This window comes from Delphinapterus leucas, chromosome 11 (assembly GCF_059928025.1).
Source record: "Delphinapterus leucas isolate spDelLeu-1000000601 "Yukka" chromosome 11, BTC_Dleu_Yukka2, whole genome shotgun sequence".
In the NCBI taxonomy this organism is placed as follows: Eukaryota; Metazoa; Chordata; class Mammalia; order Artiodactyla; family Monodontidae; genus Delphinapterus; species Delphinapterus leucas.
Window position 1 is genome coordinate 84,524,318 of NC_143139.1, and position 22,709 is coordinate 84,547,026.

Genomic DNA, 22,709 nt, shown 5'->3' on the forward strand with positions numbered 1-22,709 from the left:
AGCTGGGCCTGAAAAGTAAACTGATAAAGACAGACTCACAGGACAAAAGCATGTACATTTTTTTGAATGCTTACCTGTATGTGGGAGCCTTCAGGAGAAAACAAAGACCCAAAGGAGGGACCAGAAGAGGAAGCTTTTGTACCTTTTAGACAACAGATGATGTGTGAGGAATTGACAAGGGAAAGAGGTTTGGCACTAGGGGTAGTGAATGGTGAAGGCACTAGGGGTAGTGAATGGTGAAGTCACTAGGAAGATAAGGGTTAATGAACAAGGTTTGTTTATACAGATTTTAGTCCCCTGATTCCCCATCTGTGGCGGTGTCTTCTTTCCTCCTGGTACAGGGAGGGCATCTTTCACGTGGGAATTCTGTTACCTGTTTCAGGAAAGAAAGGCAAGGGGGTAGGGCAGGGGCGTCGGAGTGACCTTCCTGCTTCTGCCATTTTTAAAAAATTCCTTCAGTTCAAGACATTTAATGTGCCAAGGTGCTTTGTTTGGGGGTGGCGTGTCCTGAACCCCATCAAGGCCTCAGACCAGTAGCCCTAAGAATGCTCGACCCGGAAGGATTCACAGACAGAAGGCCTGTACCCTCTGCGTGGCTCACAGACCTCTCATTTCCAGGACCCTGAAGACCAGCAGCTGGACAGCATTGACCCCCTGGGGGCACTGTGAGGGCCGGACCTGCCCCAGCCAGACATCACCCGCCACCGCCTGGGCCCCTGACGCTGCCTCAGAAAGGCCGTCAACTGTGAATCCTCAGCCCCAGTTGCCGGTGGGAAAAGTAAGGTCCTTTAACATTTCAGAGTATGAAACACTCAAGCCGTACCTCATCTCTTTGGTTGATCTGGGGGATTATTCTGTTTCTGTGGGTGAGGGACCATGTTAAATCCACCCACCAACCCACGGAGACTGCTCCCTCCCTGACTCTCTTCTGTCCTTCCCGTGTACCTTTAGTGACCAACACTCCAGTGACCTTGTCTTATTTCCCTATTAGACTGTAAGTTCCCAAAGGCAGGGACCTCCCTATTCGTCTTTATGTCTCAGCACCCAGCACAGTGTCTGGCACGTGAAATGTGCTGACGTATTGGTTACAGAATAGAAATAAAGTCAATGGAACAGATCCAGTGTTTTGGGAAACAAAACGACTGTTCGCCATAGGAGGGGTCAAACTTTGAAGGTAAAGCCAACTTGTTTGGGCTTCTTAGGGCCTTTTCAATTAGCCACCATCTGCCTTAGGAACGCTTCTTTCTTAACTCTGTTTTGTTTGCTTGTGTGAAGAAGACATGAGAACCACACTGAGATACCACTTCACACCCACTAGGATGGCCATCCTCAAAACCACAGACAATAGCAAGTATTGGCAAGGATGTGGAGAAACTGGATCCCTCCTAATTTGCTGGTGGGAGTGTAAAATGGTGCCCCCGCTGTGCAAGACAGTTTGGCGGCTCCTCAAAAAGTTAAACACAGAATTACCGTGTGATCCAGAAACTCCACTCCTAGGTACAGACCCAAGAGAAGTGAAAACATGTCCACACAACAAATTACAGAGGTAGGTACATAGCAGCATTATTCATAACAGCCAAAACGTGGAAACAACCCAAATGTCTACCAACTCATGAATGGATAACCCGTGTGTCTAGCCACACCATGAAATAGCATTTCACCCTAAAAGGGAACTAAGTACTGATACATGCAACACCACGGATGAACCTTGAAAACATGATGCTCAGTGAAAGAAACCAGACACGAAAGACCACATGCCGTATGAGTCTATCTACATGGAAATGTCCAGAATCGGCAAATTCATAGACAGAAAGGTGAGTGAGTGGTGAGGACCCCAACACTGAACTGGGGTAACTGCTAAGAGGTACGGGGTTTCTTCTGGGGGTATGAAAACGTTCTGGAATTTTACACAAGTGATGTGTAGGCTCAGGCCAGTTCTGCACCGTGCAGGACTCTGCAAGGCAGGATGTCCACCACACCCTCAAAAGGCCCAAAGTGGCCTCGCCATCACTGTGCCAACCGGGCACCCTCCAGCCCACCCACCACCCATTTCCAAGCTGTCCCTGGAGGTAGCACTGGCCATGCTCAGGAGCCAGTGCTGGGGATGGAGAAGCCCTGCTCTGGGCTGAGCAGACCTCAGACTCTCCTCTCCATCGCCCTTGCAACCCAAACGACTTTGTTCCACATCATCAGGGTTTTTGCTGAGCCAAGTCCAAAGTCCAGAAGCCCCAGGGTCTCAGAAGCTTTCTCACAACTCTAGGAAAGGGAAGAAGACGCCCCCGTGGCAGGCACAGAACAACTCACCACCTCCTCTCGGACAACGTGCCGTGATGAGGGCAACGCCAGGTTTCCAGAAACTCACTCTCCACAGGCACGTGGGACCGATTCACTAGTGACTCCACCAACTCCACCATCAGAGGGACAGAAAGGCACGTGATTAAGACGGGAAACAGCAGGTATCCGTGGGAGGAGTGCATGAGATGAAGTTCCTGGCACAACGAGAGGTCAAGGACATTAAGGTGAAACACACACACAATTCAGGTTTTTTAGAAGGCTCTTCAAAATATAAATTTACCCAAAACCCAGCAGTGAACTGACTTCACAGCGCGCGCTCCCAATTCAGTATTATGCAGTATTTTCTTCCCTTAAAAACACTGCTTCCAATTTCCAGCTTCCCTGGTAATTTGACTGCAGACAAACAGGTGGCTCACTGTCATCTCCTTGTTCTCAAGGAGGGAACAGTCTGTGAGAGACAGAAATTCCAGGTGACTTACCTGCTGCCCACCTAAGGCCAAACGCATACCAATTTTCCTTCCGTGGCTTAATTACATGGTCCTCGAGCTCTGAAAACAAGCAAGTGTGCTTTGCTGGGGGTGGGAGAACAAGGGTGGTGAGAAATGAACCATAAATCTTTCACCCTTGCTCTCAGGGATACTCTTTTTGGGGTACATTAGAATGTGATACAGCTTTGCCACTGACTGAAGCACACAAAACAGATGACTTAGAATAAACTGGACAATACAATTCAAACTTTTATTTGGCAACAAGTTCAAAGTCATGTAACATAAAATCAACATTTAGAATAAATAGCAAATTCACATTCAGAATAAACAGTAAGTCTATCTAATTTGCATTCATTGTGCCTGAAATTAATTAAACAGGCACAATCTGTCATTCTACTAAAAAAACAGTTTCCTAAGTCAGAGTTCAAGCCTGCAGTATAGAAAAGTACAGAGCACTGCTGTGGGTTGGTTCCTTGGAGAGCAGATACTGAGATGGGGACTGTCCTTGGGATCAACACCCGGGAAGGGGAGAGGGGATGGGAAGGGAGCTGGGCTGCAGTGCAGACAGAGAGGCCTCAGCTGTGTGCCCTCCCCCCAGCTCTGGAGCTGAAAGGCCTTCAGAGTTGCTCCAGGGAGGGAGCTTGACCACATCCGCATCCGAGGCAGGACTTTTCAGCAGGGGAAGCTCCCAAGGAGGACTGACGGCTGCGGACGGTAAGCCAGCAGCACACCCAGCAGTTGCGGGGATTAAGTCCTTCGGTCCTGAAGGGTCTTCTGGGCATCCGAGCCCATCACACGCTACTAGCACAATCACAGATGAGGGCAATGAGAGGTATATTCAATGAATGCCGAGTCTGGCAGCTCAATTACACAACGACAATCGTGCCGTGTGCTGGAAACACAGTATTTTGCCACTGGCCATAAAAGTAAATATGCCCAGAGAGTAGCTCGTAGGGGAACATGGCGCACTTACCTACAGAACTTTCTACTGGCTGCACCCAACTGTGGGCTGCTTCATCCGCGTGCTTTCAGCAAGGTCATCTCGCCATTGCCACCAACACGATCCATCAGAGCAGGGCTCGGCAGACCATGGCCCAAAGGCCAAATCCAGCCTGCAGCCTGTTTTCATAAGCCACGCTGTACTGGACCACAGGCAGGCCCAGTCCTAGAGAGGGGCCGCAGAAAATGGCCCGCAAAGCTGAAAGTATTTACTGCCTGGCCCTTTACAGGAAAAGTTTGCTGAACCTTGCATTAGGGAAACTTCACTTCCTTTCTTTTCCTCAATCCACTAGGGTATTAAAGGTTAGCTGAACTTGGAGCCAAGCTCCCATATGCTAACGCAGAGAACTGGTACAAAAGGAAATCAATACTAAGAGGGCAGATCATCGGTTGGCTCCCTAGTAGTTGAAGAGAGCAATCAAGGAACCCTGCCTCTGGCCAAATTTAGTCTGAGAGCACATTCGAGACAAGGGCTCCCGAGTGCGTGCAGCAGGTGAGCATTCGGCTGAGTGGAATCCAGTTCCAGTATTTAGCACACACTCTACCGCTTTAGAGGCCTTTGGGGACAAAAAGAGAGGGAACACTATTTAGGTCACCCAAAGCTAAATTAGCTAGGAAGAAAGATTACTTTTCATTTCTCCTTTGCACTAATTAAGAGGCCCAATGCCTTCAAAGCGACTAGGAATTTAGTCTGAGATGTGCCTGAATCAGTAACATGTGGTTTATGTTGGATGGCATTAACGGAGCTGAAGAGAATTTTTGAAAGGGGGAAAAAAAAAAGAGGCCATGTTAGGAGGAAAGTGGGAGCTCTAAGACAAACTCCTAAAATATATTAAAAGCCAGGTTTCATCTATTAAAAACAACTCTGGAAAAACGAGTTGTGCAGGTTCCTTCCAGGGCAACCAGCTACAGGGACGTGAGCCTTGGGGGGCAAGGACTGCCCCTGGACTGTGAATTTTTGCTCACATCATTCAGAGAAAATCAGTCTAACTGATGCTAAAAACAGAAAATATTTTTTTAATGTGCAAACTAATTTTATTCCGTTCACTTTCCAAACTGATGTTTTAAGTGGTAGAAAATAGACTCCCTTCCCTTGTACCCACATGCCTTCGTAAGTGCGCGCACCAGAGGACAAACCGGGAAGAACAAAATGCAGTGCGTCGTGCTGAAAACCAGCTGAGTCACAACAGTGACAAGTTAAGACTGAGCACAGACAAGAATGCCTCTGTCCTGGCCCCAGCGCGGGTTCACATCTGCCAGGCGCATGCTCAGTTGGGCCCTGCGCAGAGAGATCTCAATACCGCCACGTACCATGGCCCACAGACCGAAACCTTAATTGGTAAAAAGTCGTAAAACTCATTATTCACACCCAGAAAATCTATTTCTTCCCCCCAGGCTTGGGTCACCTAACCTAGATGTACATGAAAGCAGGTTGTAAGAATAGTTGTACTGCATTCTTGAGTAAACAAGACACCCTATCACTGGCACCTAGGAGATATCTAATGAATACCTGATAAAAACTAAGAAAATGTTTTAAAATAATACCTACTTCCTCACTCAGCTTCTCCAAAGCAGAAACTAGCAGCCCAAAGCACCAGTGTATCCTCTGAGGACCCCAACACTGAACATTTCTGGGCACCACCTGCACCCCCGAAACGCCAGTCTTCCAATGCACTCGGATGCGTAAAACCCCTGAGCGCTAACAAACAGCAAACAAAACGCCTCCTGCTGTCTGAAAAAGGAATGGACTCTACTGCATTTCAAATAAAATTTAGAAGGAAAAAACGGGGGCTAATTGGGCCTATTGGGTCTAGAGAATCACCTTCACTATTTTAGTTAAATACAAGAAAATATCACAAGCACACTCCCATTATAACAAGCAGCATTACAATGCGTGCTGTGGGACTCATCTAATTTCCACACTGGGGCAGGTATCCTGTGGAAGGCCAAGCGAGCATTTCATCAACAACTGGCTCCATACACGAATCCATTAAAAACGCTGAATACGCGAGCCCTCTCTCCACAAGCCCCCTTCCTCCTGTACCTGCATCCTTTAGGTTTAAGGATGCGTGTCCCTTGCCTTGTCCTCAGAAGGAAATGGGAACACTCAGCCAGCTAGGTCATTTCCAACTCTGTTTCTCTTAGCTTCAGCGTCCTTTATCCTCGCCCACCTTTAACACAGACACCTAAAGAAAACCACCCAAACTCCCCAAACATACAAACATGGCAGGAAAGCAATCTAAGAGGAGGAGAGGGTGGAAGATGGCTAAGAGGAGAGGGCCACCTCCCTCCCCTCCTGCTAGATTCAAGCCCCTCTCCTCGGCTGACAAGTCAGGAGAGACAGGCATCTGCTCGTTTCCCTCCAACAAGGACGGTTTCTGGTAATACACGTTAATAAGACTGCAACACAGCCAGTAGGGGTCACGGCGTGGCTCTTCATTACAAGGACATTTTTTTTGTTTCATTTTCCATCCTCCAACGATCACATTCAAGCAATATACAGGTAGCAGTTTCAGCTAAAATAAATTCCTTGTAGACCCAACACAAATGCACTGGCATTTGTCTTCTGACCTGTTTATTTCTCACAGCCTCCTTCTACAAAGTCTGTTCTGCTGGCTGGAAATTTAACCAGAAGCTCTTCTCTCTTTGCCCACCTCTTCTGGGGAAAAGAGTGAACCTGCCCATCACTTGGGGCACAATGGTCCTTCCCCAGCAGGGGGCAGGACACGGGACACGGATACTGAGGACAATCAAGGCCAAGGACTTGCAACTCCCCTTGTTCTTTCTCACGAAAGACTTCCAGAGAGGCTGAGTCTGCTTTCAAGTGAGGCACCAGAGTGCCAAAGCCCTAGTACCAGAAGATATCTGGGAACCGGCTGCCGTCTGGGGACCAGCTCTGCCACTGACACAGTGGTATGCTATCGCAGCGCTCGCTCAAGCACCAGCTTTCTGTGAGCAGTTCACCGGTGCACACCACTGGGCCCCTGCACTGCCCGTGAATGTTCACTTTTTCCATGCGTTTTGCATGGAAGAATCAAGAGTTTCAAAACGTCACCTGCTGGAATCCAGAGATGGTATCAAGAAGCCTCCCCGTCCCAGAAAATCTGACGCCGGTCGCGGTACCTTAGTAAACAAGAAGGGCGATCACAGGGTGTTGACAGGAAGCCAGCCGCTGTCCCCACATGTACAGGAAGGCAGTCCCTCTGGGCTGCGAGCTCCTGTCTTCACGAGCTGGGGGGTATCCTCCGTAATGTACAAAATAGGTATCACAAGGCATGTCCGTAAGCACAGTCACGTCCATGCAAAGTCTGCCCGGTGCGGGGCCGCCGCCGGTCCTGGCTTTTCGCGCCCAGGGTGCCTGGGCCGCTGGCTACTTGACCTGGGCCTCCTGCAGGAGCGGCAGCCTGGTGGCCGGGGGCCTGTCAGACCAGGCAGGAAGCTCGTGCTGCAGCGGGGTTCTCCGGGGGTAGAACGTGTGGCTGACATCATAGCTCAGGAGGCAGCTCAGGGACGCCATGTAGATGTCGGCAAACCGCGACAGGCGCCGCAGGAAGTACGTGGGGTTCTGGTCTGTGCGGAACAAGCTTCCGAACTGGGTGTTGAAGGAACCTTTGGTCATTTCTCTGAAGAGGCAAGAGACAGTGATTCCCAAAAGGTCTGCTTTTAGCTACCGAAATCGAATAAAATCAAAATCACTGTTTCCCAAAGAACAGACACATGTATACGTATAACTGAATCACTCTGCTGTACACCTGAAACCAACACAACATTGTTAATCAACTCTACCCCAATGTAAAATAAAAAGTTTAAAATAAATAAATAAGCTACAAGGATATATTGCACAGCACGGGAAATATAGCTAATATTTTATAATAACTATAAATGGAGTACAATCTATAAAAAATGTGAATCCCTATGTTGTATACCTGAAACTGATGTAATATTGTACATCAACCATACGTCAATAAAAAGATTTTTTTTTTTAAATCACTCTTTCACACGTACAGGACTCAAATTAGCCTAGAGCAGCTCCGATTTCTAATCGAGAAAACAGTCTGTCCATTCATCCATCAACTGGCTCTGATCACATTCCCCACTTAGGCCAGCCAGAGAGAACACTGCCGAAGGCTCCAGCGGCAACGCGTGAGCCTCTAAACCTGCACACCCCATTTCCCAAACAAAAACAGAGGGTGCGGGAGCTGCTTCTGAAGGTCCACAGAGATGCAGAATGTTCTCAGAGTCTCCAAACTTCCTTTGTCTACGGAATGGGACAAAGGCCCCCTTTTCATCAGGTTATATTGAGAACTAAGTAAGGAAAGAGAAATAAAAGCATATCATAAACTCAAAAGTACTTTATGTCTGAGAGATTAAGGATTATTTTATAGTGATGTAAACACATCTCTACCATCCATTACAGAGCTTCAAGCACCTCCTTAAAGCCTGGATTACAGGCATCTTGCAAGACTGGTCACCCTACCCCAGGCTCTAAGCCCCTGCAGGTGTGCAGACACGTGTCTGTGTGTAAAACAACACCCCGTCACACATACGTGGGATATGCACACCATCCAATCCAATGGCCAGGACCCCTACACACAGACTGTTCCAGCAAACTGGATAAATGCCATTTGACTGTTAAAAAATCAGTTATAAACACAGCAAAAAACATAATCCTTTACACAACTGTGTGATAAAAGCCACTAGTTGGTAGAGGCCTTCCTTCGTCACATGGTGACAGCAGATGCTACAACAATAAAGAAGAAAATTGAAAGACCTCAATTAGGTCTGCAGGTGGAGCAACATAAATGGTTTTTATACTTTCACTGAAAAATCTCATTGAGATGTGAGGTTGTTAGAGATGCGAATTCAAAACAAAATCTCTGCTGGGTGAAACGATTCTTTTCTTTAATAATTTGAGGTCCCTGGAGTGTAGGACTCAGGTCTGGCCTTGAGGGGCAAGGGTCCCAGAGTCAAATGACATTATATGTCCATCACCCTCTCACCCAACATTTTAGACCAATAATCACGTTGGAATAAGCCCCCAACAGCCAGCACGCTGAGAGGGAAGAGGAAGGATTGATTCAATACAGCCGTGGCTTCTGCTGCCCAGAGGGATGGACTCTGCCCCTCTCCACGCACACCACAGCGCCCCCCAGGCTGCCCACTGCTCAGAGGCCAGAACCCAGGAAGTGAGCACTACTAACAAACCTTAGGGACAGCTGTGCCCGGGAGGGGGGTGTGGAGGGAACCACAAGAGCAGAAATGGTCACATCAACAGTGTTTACATGCACAGCATCCATCCTCTTCTACAGGAAAGCACAACTGTCCACAGGGTCTCTTAAGAATAATCGTTCCCTTAAAATCAACCTAAATGTCCATTGACAGATGAATGGATGAAGAAGATGTGGTACATATGTACAGTGGAGTATTACTCAGCCATAAAAAAAGAATGAAATAATGCCATCTGTGGCAACATGGATGCAACTAGAGATTATCATACTAAGTGAAGTAGGTCAGACAGAGAAAGACAAATATTATATGGTATCACTTATATGTGGAATCTAAAAAGATAATACAAATGAACTTATTTACAAAACTGAAACAGACTCACAGACAGAGAAAACAAGCGAAAAGGAGAGGGGAGGGGATAAATTAGGAGTGTGGGGTTAATGGATACACACTACTATATATAAAACATATAAACAACAAGGATGGAGAGCACATGTAGAGCACATGGGACTATATTCAGTATCTTGTAATAACCTATAATGGAAAAGAATCTGAAGCTGTACACCTGAAGACTAACACAATACTGTAAATCAACAAGTTTAATAATAAAAAAAAAAAATCAAGAATAACTGTTCCCTTAAGACACACACCCACCAAACTTTTCTGACAGCAGATGGGTTTTCTTCACCAATAGACATCATGATACTGAGTGACTGCACATTCCTAAAACAGCAGTGTTACAAATAAGCACCAGGGTTGTAGAAGCCCCAAGAATTAATTGTGGCTCGGTGGCTACTGTCCCACTAGCCATGCTGGGCCACCGGCATTGCCGACAACTGGACCAATGGCTGCCCAAACGGGGAAGTTAAGTGGGCTGGAAGGAGGGATGGATGGGAGGAGGGATGGACAGACAACAAACTTGAGGGCAGGCAGCAGGTGTGAGGGAGCTCACTGCTGCCTCGAGGAAATGTCACTCATCACTAATGGCAGCTGGCTCGTTCTGGATGCTGGGGGGTCACAGTCACCCCTGGCAGCTGAGAAAGACTGTTTCGAAGCCTGCTTCAGGCAGGCCTTGCGCCAGGCATGTGGGCTGAGTGAGCGTGGCCAGGGTGGGGGATTTACTCTATTCAAAACAGGCCCCTCTTACCTCATCTCCTTCCTCTCCTTTTTCCACTCCTGCAAAACCAGCTGTGACTCCGCATCTCTGTGAACCTGCAGGACACAAGCCAGTTATTGAGAAGGTTCTGGGTATGAATAAACCTATTAGGTCATGAGAATTTTCTAATGGGCAGCTCTTCTGGGAGGAATTTTATTCAGGTCTAAGAGACAGGCACCTGCAGGACAAAATACACGTTCAGACTTCCCAGCTGCCGCCTGCCCTTCTCCACCAAGTGCACGGGGCGTATTATGATGCCATTAAGCAAGGCTCCCATCAAACTAGAGATATTAAAGTATTATTAAAGGCTTTGTATAAGCACAATGCATATGCATCCACATAAAATATACGTGTATTATACGTGCGTAACGTATCCATTACACACGGATTATCCATTACACACATAAACATATACTTAATACAGGCTACCTAATACACATTTATATATATCATAAATATACGTATTATACACACACACAAACGGCAGTTAAGTGGAAATAGCAGGTGTAACAGTACATCCACAAGTTACAAGCATGTAAAAAACATGTGCCTATATTTGGAAATTAACAGGGAAGTTTTTCTTTAATTTGTGCAAGGGTAGTTGAATTATAATTGGCTTTAATCTTTTTCCTTAATATTATCTTTTAAAGTGTTTAAGGAAAAAAAAAATTGTTTTTATAAAAGGCAAGAAGGCAGAGCACCTCACCCAGACAGAGAAGCAGAGAATTTTCTGGGTGGGCTGAAATGTGAGCAAAAGGCAAAAAGAAAATGACAACCGTACACACCCTAACACACGGATTCTCACAAGTGTCTCTCCAAGGCTCCTGAGGCTGAACGGGAACCCTTGAGCGCAGCCAGAGGTGCACGTGACCACAGGGGCCAGATGGGGCTCCCTGGAGTCCATGGTCACAGGGGCAGCCTCAGGACCCGGAGGAAAACACCGAACACGCAAACCATCTGCTTCTGACGTGGCAGCCAAGGCCCTTCTGTTTATCACGTATGCCCGGGTCAACAGCTTGACTAAGTCGCCTGCTACAGGCCTCTGCCACTCAGACAAAACCCTGAGCTTGTCATCTGGACTTCCGGCCCAGCACCGCTGCCCACACCAGCCGGAAGCAGCCGCCACTGAATGACCACTGGCCGTGTGTTACTGGAGCACCTCTGGTCCAGCACCTCTGGAGGTGTTGAGGTAGGTCCTACGAGTGTGGTTTCAATCAGCGCTCACATTTTAGATCAACAAATTACTCACTATAGAACTCAGGCACTACAAAGCATGAGACTAGGTCAAAACTCTGTAGGGTGCCACAAGGAATTTATTTATATAGATAGATACATGCAGATATACACACACATGCACACATTCATATACACACTTGTACACAGATATACACGTACACACACGTGTCCATATACATATTCAGCACTGACTATGTGGCAAGCACTGTGCTATCTACTGAAGATTTAAGAGAGGAAAAGATGGAGCCCTGGCGGGGGGTACACAGATCGGGACAAAACAATGTGACAGCACACAGGATGGGCTATCAGCCTGTGGGCGGGGATTTTCCCTCCCACCTCTGCCCATACACCCCTCTTGGCCCACGAACTGCACTTGTGTCCAGTATGAAGGAGAAGCTTCTCCCGTACTTGCAGGAGGGGAGAATTCTCTGACTAGTGACCAGAAGAAAGATGACCGAAGTGAGTCTACTTGCTCCCTCCTTTTGGAAACTAGCTGCCACAGGCCATGTGAATGCCTCTCTCCACTCTCCACAGACATGAAGAGGCTCCACAGACATGAAGGCTCCACAGACATGAAGAGGCTCCAAGTCCAAGGCACTTTCTCCAGCACAGCTTTTCCAGAATGGGGGGCAGCCAAGGATGACAGATCATCTCCAGCGAAGCCCAAGGTTCCCAGAGGGACATGCTAAGGAGGAACGCCCCAGAGATCTGAGCTAGGAGCATCCCCAGAGGAGAGGGCATATGAGCTCTGGGGGTGTGCACCTTAACCCAGCCTCCCCTTGCACCCTCCCATCCAAGGCCTACCCGCACCCACCTGCCCTTTCTCTAGCATTTATCATCTCTCCCACGTGATCCACCTCCTTGGATTGATCCATCAGCACTGGATCCTTCCCATCAGCGTTTAAACACACCCAAGGCTCTCCCATTAAAAGAAAACAATTTCTCCTGAGCCACACATTTCTCCAGCTCTGATCCCCCTACAAGGCCAAGCTCTGTAAAATAGCAATCTCAGGTGTCTGAAATCTACTTGAAAAGACTTCAAAGACTGGGTATTCATTAGTTATAATTAACCCTTAAGTGATACCATGTACTCAAGGGTGGGTAGTTAGCACGGGAAAAGACTAAGCAGAAGCCCACACCAGAGGCTCATCCTACAGTCAGCTCAGCCATCTTTAGCCTCACTCATTAGTTAGCATACTCAGCCCTTCATGACTTCAATCTACAAAAATGTACTGTACAGGCCGGCCCAGCCCTGTGAGAGCAGGATATCGCAATCTAGCCAGCAGCCTGACAGCCTGTGCCAGGGGAGGCCAAATCCAGCCCAGCACCCACTTTTCTATTGGCCTAATGAGCTTAAGAAAGGATTTTCCTCTTGAAACTGTTGGAAAAAAATCAAAAGAAAAATAATTTCATGATGCGTGAAAATGACATGAAATTCAAATTTCAGTGTCCACCAATACAGTTATAGGGATACAGCTACAACCGGTTGTTTACATACTGCCTAAGGCTGCTTTGGTGCTACAAGCACAGCTGAGTAGCTGCAACAGAGACCGTAGGACCCGCACAGCCTAACACGGTGACTAGCTGGCTCTTTGCAGAAGCCTGTCCACCCTGGGTTAATCGTGGCTCCGAAGTGGTTACCTGGGAAGCCTCTACACTATACACCACGCCATCCACCGGCACTACCACCATGAGCCATACCACTTGAGAGTGCACCTCAAGGCTAGTGAACAAAAATTATTCTTCATAGCTACTTTTTTAAAACCAAAATTTCAACACTGGCATTTAATTCATCAGACTGGGCTCCAAACAACACTGCTGGCTTCCAAAAAAAAAAAAAAAAATCACAGCCAACCTCAGAGGACAAATTTCTCTCCTCAGAAAACAGTCCAGATAACATGCTATGTGCGTACTATCGGAAAAAGGGGAGCTACAGAAACATCTGACACGGGATCACTGGAATAATGTATAGTTTTCCAGGTGAACACAGAGGCAGAGGAGAGAGGAGATAGGGAACAGGGAGAAGTGATGCTCATTTGGATATTGTTCTAATTATCAGCCACCCTCCTCCATGTCCTAGTGAATCCACCCTGACGGAAGTGTTCCAGACACCGAGGTGACACAGCACGGAGATGAGGGCTCTGGGGCCAGACAGCCTGGTCTAAGCCCAGCAAGTTAGTTTCTCCTCTCTGCCTCCGGTTCTTCATCTGTAAAATGGGGGTGATGTCAGTGCCCGCTTCCAAAAGCTGTTGTTGAATGAAATGCCCGTAAAGCCCTTGGAGTCTGGAGCATAGTAAGTCCTTACTTCTATATCGCTTGATTCTGCTGTCACTAACTTTGAGATTCTGGAAAAGTTACTTATCTCTCAGCCTGTTTCCTCACCTGTAAAATGGGGCGGCAGCATGAATGTCAATTCCCTTTTCTTCCTTCCCTAACCCCACGCCTTATACAATTAACTCTATAAATCACAGAAATCTTCCCAGCACTTCCGTTCTCTAAAACACACACTCCTTATTCATCAAACTTTTTATACAGGTCAGAGACAGGAAAACAAGAAATAAATTTGTTCTCAAAGCTAAAATGCAGCGACACCATCTACCTGCAGGCTGCACCTGTGTAGCTGACCAGCTACCTGCGTCACAGAGAGACCGCACCTAAGGCAAGGGGTCTGGCTACACCCAAGAGCTCTAAACCGCACAGCAAAGAAGCACTTCAGTGCAGCGCTTGAAAGCAGGGACTTGGGCACCACGCAGCCTAGGTTCAAGTTCTTGCTCTGTCATTTTATGACCTTTGACATATTACCCAACCTCTCAAACACTCAGTTTCCTTCTTCTAAGGTGGAAAATCGTACACTGGACAGCTGGGACGAGTTATAAGTAATGTCGCAGAGCAAGCATTCAGCACAATGCCCGGCATCTGAAGAGTAGCTATTATTACTGTATGACCTATGCGCAGACTTAAAGCTACGTTAACCCAGAACTGATGCCTTTTATTTTTGGACGGTCACCTCACAGACAAGCACAGGAAGGAAAACAGAACCAGTCCTCATGAGAGATGAGCCAAGGAGCAACGCAGCCAGAGCGCGCTGGAAGCGAGGCCTGGGCGACGTGTGAGGCCCCACGCCCTGCAAGGGTGCACCCTGGAGTGAGGACCTGCCACTCCCCGCAGCCCTGCCCGGGTCTGCTGCCAGCTGGGCCAGGCAAGGCGGCTCCCGGCCCATTTCCAAAGCAGGCCGGCAGGCCGTGGGCACCAGGCCATGGCCAGAGGCCACAGCCAAGAGAGCAAGCATCCATGCCCCTTAACCTACAGGAGTCGGCACTCACTCACCCCGAGACCGCTGCGGGCCAGGCCAGCTGAACCGGGGGGAAAGCAAGGTGCGTCGTGAGACTGGGGAGGGGTCGCAGCTGCAACACAGGGCAGCTTCCACGGGCCAGGAAATCACTGCTGAAACAACTTTCCTCACTAACTGCCCCAAACTGGCTATGTAACTTACAGAAAGAAAAACACACCACTGAACTCCAGTGCGCCAACCAACTGTAGGTGTTATCTTCAAAATCAGATGGAGGCTGCACACAGGGATCTTGACTCTTGCTTTGGGACTCTTCCCAGTAAGCCGTGGTGCCCAGCCTGAAGTGTTCATTCCATTTTACAGACGGGGAAACGGAGGCCCCGAACGGATAAGTCCCACCGCAGGCTAAAGACAGAAGCAGGACTGGACCCAAACACTGGCGGAGGTTCCTGAGTCCCACTGGTCTCCCGATGGGGCTTTAGTGGGGAAGTAAGGACACCAGATTTCCCACACGGGCCCCACAAAACTTTTCTCCAAATGGCTATGGGAGCCATCTTAAAAATTCTCTTTAGGGAAAATGGCAAGGCTCTTTTAGGGGCAAAATCACCCCAGTGGTTATTCTGCAGGATAATTTATGCCTCATACTTCAGGACCACAATTCAATATAAAAGTACCTGAAAATAACTTTGACCAGTGGACTAACCTCAGCCTTAAAGAAAAAGTAGGAGAGAAAAAAAATCCCAAACCTGCATCTGCTCCAATAACCCAGTCAAGGTCTGTAGCCAGGTCATAGTTTGAATGTACTGCTCCGTGTTCATAATTCTGAGCTCAGATCTTAACTCTGGGATAATTGCACCCGTTCGCCAGCCATGCTTCAGGGTCAAGTCCTGAATGCAAAGATCACAAGAAGTCAACATTAATCTCAACAGAATTTAAACCATTTCATGACCTTTCCCCAACGCAACAGACATTCATTGAATTACGTTTTAATTTGGGAGAGCTAGCAGCTCTCCAGCAGCTTCCGGAACACAGTTCTGGCCAATGCAGCATGCCATGGACTTCTTTCTGCCTCATTGCCCTTGTCTGAGCTGTACTGAGAAAATCCCTCTGCTTTGCATTATTTCTAGGACCTCATACCTGAAGTCACCGTACCGCCAGGAGAAATTGTGTAATGTTAGTTATTAACCAAGCTGAATTCAATGAATTACACTTAATTAAAACAAATTTAGCCTCAGGCTTTGACCATTTCACCCCAAGAAAGTTTCTGTTCCGGAAATAATTGCGGCGGATCACAGACCTCACAGAAACACAGGATCTGGAATCATTAACCATGGTCTATAAAACCACATTTAGGTCAGGGGCAGAAAGAGGGTCAACTGAAATGCTACTGAAGGTCTTCATTCAATTCATCCACAGACCACTGGGGAGCACCCACCGCATGCCAAGCCTCCTGGGTTATGGGGAATCTCAGACTTGGAATGATCACACAATACCAACATATATGATCACGTTTTCATTCCAAATATTGTAATCCCATGATATGACATTAATAAGCCAGAATATCTAAGTTATGTCCTGGAAAATCTAAGATACACAATCACCATAATGCATGGCTGTTAATTTTCTCATTTGACAGTTACTAAATATTACAGTTTGCCAGACCCTGTTCTAGATACTGACAATAAAGTAATGAACAAAACTAACAATTCCCTGCTCTCATGGGAAATAGAGACAAAAAATAAGCAAGTAAATACACAGTGGCAGCTGGTGAGAAATACAATGGACAAAAATCAAGCAGAATAAGAGGGAAAAGGAGTTACCATTTTATATAGAGTGATTAGGAAGACAAGGCTAATACATCTGAAGGTAAGGAGAGTCAAAGTATGCAAATATGTGGGAGAAGAAAAATTCTGCCTGGAAAAAGAGCAAGTGCAAAGGCTCTGGGGCAAGAACAGGCTGGGAGCAAGGTGTGTTAAGAAACAGCAAGGCAGGTAGCCTAGAGCAGAGTAGGAGAGAGGGCAGAGGCAGGAGGTGCCTTCATAGAGGGAGGCTGGGGAAGGAGAGATCAAGCAGGGCCTTGAGGGCAATTATAGGAAATCAGGCTTTTACTCTGAGGAAGAAAGGGGCGCTTTTAAGGAGAGAGCTTTTAAGGGTTTTAAGGAGAGAAGTGGTATGTGGCTTACTGTTTTGAAAATTCACTCTGCTATTCACCTAAAGCTAGAATCTCTGCTCTGTATGTCCTAAGGGTGCCTACCTTCTTCAATGGTTGAATTTCTTTAAACCTTTCAATAGTTCTCTTTCTCCTATATGAGACCCTACATACATCACATTCTTTTAAATATTCCCAGTGATGACAAACTTTTGAAGGTGGATCTTATTTCTGAAAATAGGTAAAAAAATCATTTGGAACATTCCTAAGACTAAAGTACATGATAATAAATTAGTAATAATGAAACTAATTTTCTCCTATGCCTCAAATTGGCTCTCAAATATAATCCAAAAGGGGCATCTAAATGTATTTTGAAAAACGGCAGCAATATTAAAGGATCTACATTCTCAAGAGATTCCTTTGAAGGGTAATGTTCATTGCCCACATAACTTCTGACATGTTAATGAACTGGTCTGATCACTTTAAAACAGTGGTTTTCCAACTTTAGCATGAATCCAACTATATGTTGTCTACAAGACATTTATTTTTGATCTAAGGACACACATAGGTTGAAAGTGAAAAGATTAAAAAAGATATTCCAAGCAAATAGTAACCAAAAGGAAACAGGAGTGGCTATCCTCATATCAGGCAAAATAGGCTTTAGATCAAAAACTGTTACAAGACACAAAGAATGACATTATGTCATGATAAAAGGGTCAATTCACCAAAAATATATAACAATTCTAAGCACATATCAACCAAACATCAGAGGTCCAAAATATATGAAGGAAACATTAACAGAACTGAAGGGAACAAAAGACAGCTTTACGATAATAGCAGGAAACTCAATAGCTCACTTTCTACAATGGATAAAATAAGCAGACAGAAGATCAAACAGGAAACAGAGGACCTGAACAACACGAGAGATCGATTAGACCTAATAGACAAATACAGAACACTCCACCCAACAAAGGCAGAATACACATTTTTCTCAAGTGTACATGGAGAATTCTCCAGGAGCAACTGTATTTTAGACCACAAAACAAGTCTTAATTAATTTTAAAAGACGAAATCATACAAAGTATCTTTTCTGATCACTAGGAATGAAACCAGACATCAACAGCAAAAGGAAAAAGTGAAAAATTCCGAAATACGTGGAAATTAAACAACACACTCTTCAACAACCAAAGGGTCAAAGAAGTCACAAGGGAAATTAGAAAATACCTTGAAACAAATTAAAATGCAAACACAACATACTCAAATTTATGGGATGCAACAAATGCAATACTAAAAAGGAAAATTAATAGCAATGCCATTTACATTAAAAAAAGATGTCAAAACAACCTAACTATATACCTTAAAGGAACTAGAAAAAGAACAAACTAAACTGAAAGCTAGCAGGACAAAGGAAATAATAAAGATGAGAGCAGAGATAAATAGAATAGAAAAACAATAGAGAAAAATCAACAAAACCAAGAATTGGTTCTTCAAAAAAAAAGCAAAAAAAACCCAAATTGCCAAACCTTTAATAAGATAAAAAGAAGACTCAAATTACTAAAATCAGAAATGTAAGTGGTGACATTACCAGCAATTCTACGGGGGGCGGGGGAAGGACTATAAAAGAGTACTGCGAACTGAGTACCGTATGCCAACAACCTGGACAACCTAGATGAAACAGACAAACTCCTAGAAACACACAACCTACCAAGACTGAATTATGAAGAAACAGTAAATCTGAATAGACCTCTAACTAGGAAGGAGATTGAATTGAGAATGAAAAACCTTCCAACAGTGAAAAGCCCAGGACCAGATGGCTCCACTACCAAACATGTAAAGAAGAATTAACACCAATCCTTCTCAAACTCTTCCAAAAACTGAAGAAGAGGAAACGCTTCCTAACTCATTCTATGGGCCAGCATTATCTTGATATCAAATTTTAGTGTGGAAAGCTGTGTAGAACATAGATGGCTGGGCCCTACCCCAAGAGTTTTTAACTCAGGAGGTCTGGGGTGAAGCTGAGAATCTGCAGTTCCAACAAGTTCCCAGGTGATGCCGATGTCATGGGGACCACATTTGACAAACTACTGCATTCTTGACAAACTACTTCTCATAGTGCTAAGGCGTGTCTGTGTGTGTGTCACCTCATGGGGCCATGTACCTACATGCCTCCGGGGTAGCACACAGTTAGTAATATCCTCAAGGCCCACAGGCCACACGGCAAGAGGTACATGCTGTGATACCACGTCACCTGGCCGGGCATTCTGGGAGTGCCAACATCCTGAAGGGGGCACTTTGTTTCTACTTTACTAAGCACTTTTGTATATATTAGCTTATCTCACTCTTCTTACAAATGAAGACATCCAGGCTTGAGGGATGTGCCCATGGTCACACAGCTAATAAAGAGCAGAGATCGGATGAAAACCTCAGTTTTCCAATTCTCCCACGATTCCTGCCACTAGACCTCAACCCACTGGACAGACATGATTATGCAGCACGTGTACTGGAGTCACCTGGGAAGGGTGTCACTACACACAGACACTGGAATCAACCTTCTACCTCCACCACCTCTAGAAAGTTTGACTCCATACACCTCAGTGGGGCTCAGGCACGTGTGCTTTGAAATGCTTCCCAGATGGTCCTACTGCTCAGCCATTAAAGGTCACCGTTTCGATAGTACAAGAGCGACACAGACGTGCACACGTGTGAGGCCAATCCAGTGTGGGCCAAAATACTCAGAAATATCAAAATACTCAGAAATATCAGAGGAGTTTGACAGCCGGCCATGACCTACTCTTGTTACCTCCTGGACACCGAGCTTCATTCAGACTTTGCAAAATGTGCGCTGTGCAACCTCGCCTGGAATCACTTAACAAACATAAATTCATTCCACGAGGAACCAAGTGTGGTAATAGATGTGATTCACTCAATCCTGCGCTAATTATACATTAAATCATAATTCAAGTCCTGAGACACTGTAGTCATTCCGAGGGGCATGAAAAGCCTCATTTTCACATAATAGCTATTCCCTGGAAATGCCAGTTTTGTACTCTTTCAAAATGACTGGCTGGCAAAAGAAACCCTGACTGGGCTTCCCTGGTGGCGCAGTGGTTGAGAGTCTGCCTGCCGATGCAGGGGACACGGGTTCGTGCCCCAGTCCGGGAAGATCCCACATGCCGCAGAGCGGCTGGGCCCGTGAGCCCCCCCAAAAAAAAAGAAACCCTGACTGATGTTTATGAGATTTTACGAAGCAATTGTATGTTTCTGATGCTTAATAATAAAAGGGAAAGGAAAGAACATGGACATTTATTTCTTACCATTACCTAAATGGAAAGATTTTTTTCTGATAAACTGAGTAAATTGCTAATTTCCATCATCTTCCAAAAAAAATAATCTATTTCATGACTCTGATCCATCCTGTTGCATAAAATATGGGACTTTAAAAAAAAAAGAAAATGTGGCCCACTCCTCACTTTTATGAAAGTATGAAAATGGTCTTAAACAAAGATAAATTCCTCAATAAGTGGGCCTAACACTGTCCCCAACAAAGAAACAGGAAAAAAGGTTCCTCACCGCCAGGTCACTGTATATATGGTCACCAAAATACAACACTTTGGATCCCCTCCATCCAGTAAGCTTCAAAAATTCATATAAATTACCCTGCAATAACAGAAAAATATAGGTGTTATATTGTATGACAAATAAGAGACCTGTATAACCCATGGCCCAATATACCTACTTTGTTTTTTTATTTCTATTTATAGTATTTATTCATTTTTTAGGCCGCGCCATGCGGCATGCAGGATCTTAGTTCTCCAACCAGGGATCAAACACGTGCCCTCTGCACTGGGAGCACGGCGTCTTAACCACTGGACTGCTAGGGAAAGTCCCGATATCTACCTTTTAAAACTTAAAAAAATGTTTTTGCTTTTACAATTTATTTTAAATATCAAAAGATAAAGATAAAGAACATTTTTATGTGAAATCTTTTAGACCTTTCTTCTAAGTCAAATGTACTTTTCAGAAGGGCTTCATACTGAGTATCTTTGTAATGATCTTTTTTTTTCACGCTTAACGTTCTGTGACCATGTCAATAAATATTTGCCTGCCATGTAGTTTTAGCAGCTGAGACCTACCATGATTCGTTTTACCAATTATCTGAGGCTGGACATTTACCTTGTTATCTATTTTGTAAGTAACTTCATGATAAACATTCTTGTAGCAAAGCTTTAGCTACATCTTAACAATTTTCTTAGGCTCACTTCCTAGACGTGGAGGGCTGTTCAAAGCTAATCTTTCAGGCCTAAAAAATATACTTAGGGCCACACACAGCAGTTTGTTACATATCCAACAGGAATGTATCAGTACTTTAAAAAAAAAAAAACCTGTATAGTACTGTATAGTACTGTTCTGTAATTTTATGTTATAAATATTACACACATATAAAAACGTTTAAAGATAAGATAAAAAAACCTAATTTCAGTAACACAAAACTGGACAGCAATTCAATCATTTACTCAAACGCGGGAGAGCTTTATGTGATACTGAAATACATCAAAACTGTACATAAAACACAGTTCATCAGGAAATAATTACCAATTTGGGTGCGATGCCATGTGATTAAACACTTACTAAAGAGAAATTTCCAAGGTTTACTACTGGCATCTTAAATTTTATACCCTATGGAAAAAATGCTTTAAAATTTTTTTTTCAAAAACTGTTCAATTCTGAGCTAATTTACACACAGCACACTGAAAATGTATGGACTTAAGATTAAATTCTGCCACTAAGTTATAAACAGTCCATTGAAGCAAAGCCCTCGGGACTGTGCCTGGCACATGGCAGGCCTCAGCGAATGTCAGCTGTTATCATTATAACCGATCACAAAGCACAGCAACAAAAAGGACAGATGGGTCACGAGATACCTGTTTATAAATCTGGCCTTTCTGCAACTTGTAGATTTTATCCCAGAGTAAGACGCCTTTCTCATTCACCTTCCGGAAAGGTCTAACAACAGAAACAGGAAACATTATGACGTGTGGTACCAGTGCAGGCTGTGTGCTATATGAGAAACTCCACGGTTAGCCCCTGAGAACAGAAAGGAGCCAGCCGAAACCAAGACCCCACCATCACGTTCCCGGGCCTCGTGCAATACACCCCAAACTTCGGACCCCGGTATCCAAAGAAGGTTAGTGAAAAAACAGAATTCCAGGGTCAAATATATTTGGAAAACACTATCCACTATCCACTATCCCCGTTCCTCCTTAAAAGTTACCGATGGCTCTGAAAAGCCCTCCTATAAAGAAACTCTCTTTAGCCCAGATTTTCTAAACGTATCCAACCGTGTAGAAAACTTTTCACACACACAAAAAAAGCTTATAGAAATACTGCTTAGTATATTTATCCAGCTTTGTACTTGAAATGCAACCACTCTAGATACAAAATACATCAGAGATCAGAGAACTGGGCATATTATTTTATGATGGAAAAATAGGAAAAAAAGAATAAAGGCCTCATTCCTCACCCTGGGGGTGCTAGTCCAAAAAACACAAGGTTTGTTTGTCCTTTTTCTTTTTTTTTTAGGTAACACTTATTTGGATTGCTTTCCTGGTTATAAAAATACAAACTCACTGCAAAAAAACTCTGGAAAAATGCAGAAAAATACAATGAAGAAAAGGAAAAACATAATGCCAGTACCCAGGTAGAAACACACCATTTCAGTGGATATCTTTCAGTCTTTATGTATCTGTTATCTTTCTCTTTTTTATGAACATAAAATGAGCATCATTTGCGGATACTAATACGTATCTTTTTCTCTCCAAGGCTGTGAGCAATCTCCCATGTGATTATGTAACCTTCATACATCATTTTTTT

General features: G+C 45.0%; 1 protein-coding gene across 6 annotated transcripts in view; it reads right to left on the minus strand.

Moving 5' to 3' along the window:
• Positions 1-1,124: 1,124 nt before the first annotated feature.
• The window catches only part of NT5DC3 (5'-nucleotidase domain containing 3), a 57,302-nt gene continuing 35,717 nt past the window's right edge, over positions 1,125-22,709 (minus strand). For 3 of the 6 annotated variants that reach the window (XM_030763480.2, XM_022600019.3, XM_089921178.1), the window contains 5 exons: positions 21,761-21,842; positions 20,409-20,495; positions 15,436-15,576; positions 10,156-10,220; positions 1,125-7,405 (listed from right to left, as the gene is read on the minus strand). In XM_030763480.2, the coding sequence (XP_030619340.1) occupies positions 7,153-7,405; positions 10,156-10,220; positions 15,436-15,576; positions 20,409-20,495; positions 21,761-21,842 (628 nt within the window). In that variant the 3' untranslated portion in view covers positions 1,125-7,152. The remainder of the gene's footprint in view (positions 7,406-10,155; positions 10,221-15,435; positions 15,577-20,408; positions 20,496-21,760; positions 21,843-22,709) is intronic. The other 3 variants (XR_016395035.1, XM_089921176.1, XM_089921177.1) reach the window with 3 other exon arrangements.